This window comes from Macaca fascicularis, chromosome X, assembly GCF_037993035.2.
Source record: "Macaca fascicularis isolate 582-1 chromosome X, T2T-MFA8v1.1".
NCBI classification, from domain to species: Eukaryota; Metazoa; Chordata; class Mammalia; order Primates; family Cercopithecidae; genus Macaca; species Macaca fascicularis.
In genome coordinates this window covers 81,563,542-81,568,000 of record NC_088395.1, presented here as the reverse complement: position 1 = coordinate 81,568,000, position 4,459 = coordinate 81,563,542, and the positions used below count along the sequence as shown (strand labels likewise).

At 43.0% G+C, this 4,459-nt stretch overlaps 1 protein-coding gene across 1 annotated transcript; it reads right to left on the bottom strand.

Moving 5' to 3' along the window:
- Positions 1-331: 331 nt before the first annotated feature.
- LOC102145661 (non-histone chromosomal protein HMG-14) lies at positions 332-1,483 on the bottom strand. Its single transcript, XM_045383466.3, has one exon. It carries the CDS (start codon positions 1,449-1,451, stop codon positions 1,149-1,151), a length of 303 nt encoding a protein of 100 aa, XP_045239401.2. The 5' UTR covers positions 1,452-1,483; the 3' UTR covers positions 332-1,148.
- Between the last annotated feature and the right edge of the window lie 2,976 nt (positions 1,484-4,459).

Genomic DNA, 4,459 nt, shown 5'->3' with positions numbered 1-4,459 from the left:
GTCAACCTCTCTAGCCCTGCTGTCACTGCGGACCAGGAGGAATTCCCCACAACACAGCACAGCTGTTGTGCCTGATTGTGGCCAGTCTGCTCTTTAAGTGGGACCCCATCAGCCCTTCTCACTGGGTGGGGCCTCCCCACGAGAATTTCAGCAACTCCAGCCAAGGTTTATACAGAAGGAATTCCAATATCACCCTGGAACGGAGTCCTCAGGGGGATGGTCAGCCACTGTCTTTGTTGTTCAGTTGACTTAGTCGTTCCAGGCTGCTGGTTCTAAAGAGGTCAGGCAGTCAGTGCACTACTCCTGTTCTGCCATAGGGCAGCCAGACTGCTTCTTTTTTTTTTTTTTTTAATTTTCATAATTGAGATTTTATTGGTTGAGGATCAGTACAGACATTTCAATTTGTACACAATTCTTAACATATGTAACGAAATTCTAAAAAGCCATGTATTGTAATTCTTTTTTAAAGTTATTCCAGTGACTTTCCAGCTTAAAATTTGGAAGCAAATTTTCCTTAAGAGGCTATCAAGTACCAGTATCTTCACATGTTGGTCAGCTGTTACATATGTCCCACCAGTTCACACTGAATAGCATGTACACTAGGTATTCAAATCTGTAATCTTTCACAGCACAGTAACAAAGTTATTAGGCAAACAGGACTACCACAACCAAAGATGTTATAGAGTGCACACAATTCTGACAGGGAGCGCCATGATCAAGGAGTGGTTTTCTTTAGGAAACAATTCTACTAAAAAACATGAGAATAGAAGTAAAATAAAATGTTCAAGACATTAAATGCAGGACTGACTCCATATTGCCATTTAATATGCTTTGTATTATAGGATATAAAAACTAACCCCCCATCTATGGAATGTTAAGCTGGCACCCGAGACAGTCAAAGCCTCCCGTAATTCAATATCCCACACTATTTTCTGGTTGTACCAAAAAATAAACAACCAGCAAATGATTTCACCTCTTAAAAAAAAGCATTTACACTTAAAAAATGGGATGAGGTGGGATTCCCTCCTTCTTAAAAATGTTTCTAGAGCTACTACAAAACTTGCATTTACAAAATAGTTGATAAAAATATTCCTCTGGATTGTACAAGAAGGGAGACAGGGACCACTGGTAAGACATGGTATATGGTATTAATCAGACTTGGCTTCTTTTTCTCCTGCTTCATCAGAGGCTGGACTCGCCTCAGTTTTCGTTTCCCCGTTTTCTGCAGGTAAATCTTCTTTAGTTTCTTGGTTAGCCACTTCGGCCTGTTTTCCCTTTGCTCCCCTTTTCCCTTTTGTTTGCACTTTTTTGTCTGAAGATTTATCCTTCGCTGCTGCCTTTTTCAGCTTCGCTTCCACTTTGGCAGGAGGTTTAGCTGACAACCGCGCCGATCTCCTCTTAGGCTCTTCCTTGGCGGCCCCTTCGGCGGAGCTGACCTTCCTCTTGGGCATCCTGGCAGCGGGGAAGGCGCGTGCCGGGTGCCTGCGGGCCGCGGCGGGCCAAGAGCCTTCGCGAAACTGGGCTGCCTGGCCGCTGCCACTCCTCCTGCCGCCCAAGCTGCTGAGACCCCCAGACTGCTTCTTTAAATGGGTCCCTGATCCTATTCCTCCTGACTGGGTGAGACATCCCAACAGGGGTCTCCAGACACTTCCTATGGGAACATTCTGGCTGGCATCAGGTTGATACCTGCCTGGAACAGAGCTCGCAGAGGAAGGAGCAGGCTGCCATCTTTGCTGTTTTGCAGCTTTCACTGGTGATACCTCCAGGTGTGAGAGAGACAGAGGCAACTAGGGTCTGGAGTGGACACCCAGCAAACCACAGCAGCCCTGCAGAAGAGTGGCTTGACTGTTGAAACAAACAGACAAGCGGATGAACAGAAAGCAACAACAACAACAAAAAGACCCCACAAAAACTACATTCAAAGGTCAGTAACCTCAAAGACCAAAGGTAGATAAGCCCACAAAGATGAGAAAGAATCCACACAAAAAGGACAGCATAATTTTGATACCAAAACCTGGCAGAGGTACAACAACAACAAAAAAAGAAAACTTCAGGCCAATATCCCTGATAAACATTGATGCAAAAATCCTCAATAAAATACTGGCAAACTAAATCCAGCAGCACATCAAAAAGCTTACCCACCATGATCAAGTTAGCTTCATGCCGGGAAGTGGTTGAACACATGCAAATCAATAAATATAATTGATTACAGAAACAGAACTAAAGACCAAAAAACACATGATTACCTCAAGAGATGCAGAAAAGGCCTTTGATAAAATTTAACATCCTTTTACGTTAAAAACTCTCAATAAACTAGGTATTGAAGAAACAAGCCTCAAAGTAATAAAAGCCATATATGGCAAACCCACAGCCAATAACGTACCAGATCGGGAAAAGCTGGAAACATTCCACTTAAAAACAAGCACAAGACAAGGATGCCCTCTTTTGCCACTCCTATTCAACATTGAGTTGGAAGTTCTGGCCAGGGCAATCGGGCAAGAGAAAGAAATAAAGGGTATTCCAACAGTTAGAGAGGAAGTCAAATTATCTCTGTTTACAGATGACATGATCCTATATCTAGAAAACCCTATCATCTCAGCCCAAAAGCTTCTTAAGCTGATAAGCAACTTCAGCAAAGTCTTGGGATACAAAATCAATGTGCAGGCCGGGTGTGGTGGCTCATGCCTGTAATCCCAACACTTTGGGAGGTCAAGGCAGGCAGATCACCTGAGGTCAGGAGTTCGAGATCAGCCTGCCCAACATGGTGAAATCTTGTCTCTACTAAAATTGCAAAAATTAGCTGGGCATGGTGGCCTGTACCTGTAATCCCAGCTACTCAGGAGGCTCAGGCAGGAGAATCACTTGAGCCCGGGAGGCGGAGGTTGGAGTGAGCCAAGATCACACCACTGCACTCCAGCCTGGGCAATGGAGCGAGCCTCTGTCTCAAAAAAAAAAAAAAAGTACAAAAATTGCTAGCATCCCTGTACACCAACAACAGGCAAGCAGCCAAATTATGAATGAACTCCCATTTGCAATTGCTACAAAAAGAATAAACAACCCAGGAATACAGTTAACAAGGGAGGTAAAGTACCTCTTCAAGGAGAACTACAAACCACTGCTCAGAGAAATCAGAAGGGACACAAACAAATGGAAAAATATTCTATGCTCATGGATAAGAAAAATCAATATCATAGGCTGAGTGCAGTGGTTCACACCTGTAATCCCAGCACTTTGGGAAGCCAAGGCGGGTGAATCGCCTGAGGTCAGGAGTTTGAGATCAGCCTGGTCAACATGGTGAAACCCCATCTCTACTAAAAATACAAAAAATTAGCCAGACATGCTGGTGGGTGCCTGTAATCCCAGCTGCTTAGGAGGCTGAGGCAGGGGAATTGTTTGAACCCAGGATGCGGAGGTTGCAGAGAGCCGAGATTGTGCTATTGCACTCTGACCTGCACTCCAACCTGGGCAGCAAGAGTGAAACTCCATCATAAAAATAAATAAATAAATAAAAAAGAATTGATGTCATAAAAATGGCTATACTACCCAGAGTAATTTGCAGATTTCAATGCTATTCCCATTAAACTACCATTGACATTCTTCACAAAACCAGAAGAAACTATTTTGAAATTCATATGGGACCAAGAAAGAACCCATATAGCCAAGACAATCCTAAGCAAAACAACAAAGCTGGAGGCATCACACTACCTGACTTCAAACTACACTATAAGGCCACAGAAACCAAAACAGCATGTTACCAATACAAAAACAGACACATAGACCAATGGAACAGAGTAGAGAACTGAGAAATAAGACCACACACCTACAACTATATGATCTTCAACAAACCTGACAAAAACAAGCAATGGGGAAAGGATTTCCTACTTAATAAATGGTGCTGGGAGAACTGGCTAGCCATGTGCAGAAAATTGAAACTGGACCCCTTCCTTACACCTTATACAAAAATTAACTCAAGATGGATTAAAGGCTTAAATGTAAAACCCAAAACGATAAAAACCTTAGAAGAAAATTTACGCAATACCATTCAGGACAGAGGAATAGGCGAAGTTTTTATGACAAAGACATCAAAAAGCAATCACAACAAAAGCAAAAATTGACCAGTGGGATCTAATTAAACTTAAGAACTTCTGAACTGCAAAAGAAACTTTCATCAGAGTGAACAGACAACCTACAGAAAGGGAGAAAACTTTTGCAATCTATCCATCTGCAAAAAGATCTAATATCCAGAGCCTACAAAGAACTTAAATAAATTTAGAAGAAAAAAAACAACCCCATTAAAAAGTGGGCAAAGTTGGCCGGGCGCGGTGGCTCAAGCCTGTAATCCCAGCACTTTGGGAGGCCGAGACGGGTGGATCACAAGGTCAGGAGATCGAGACCATCCTGGCTAACCTGGTGAAACCCCGTCTCTACTAAAAAATACAAAAAACTAGCCGGGCGAGGT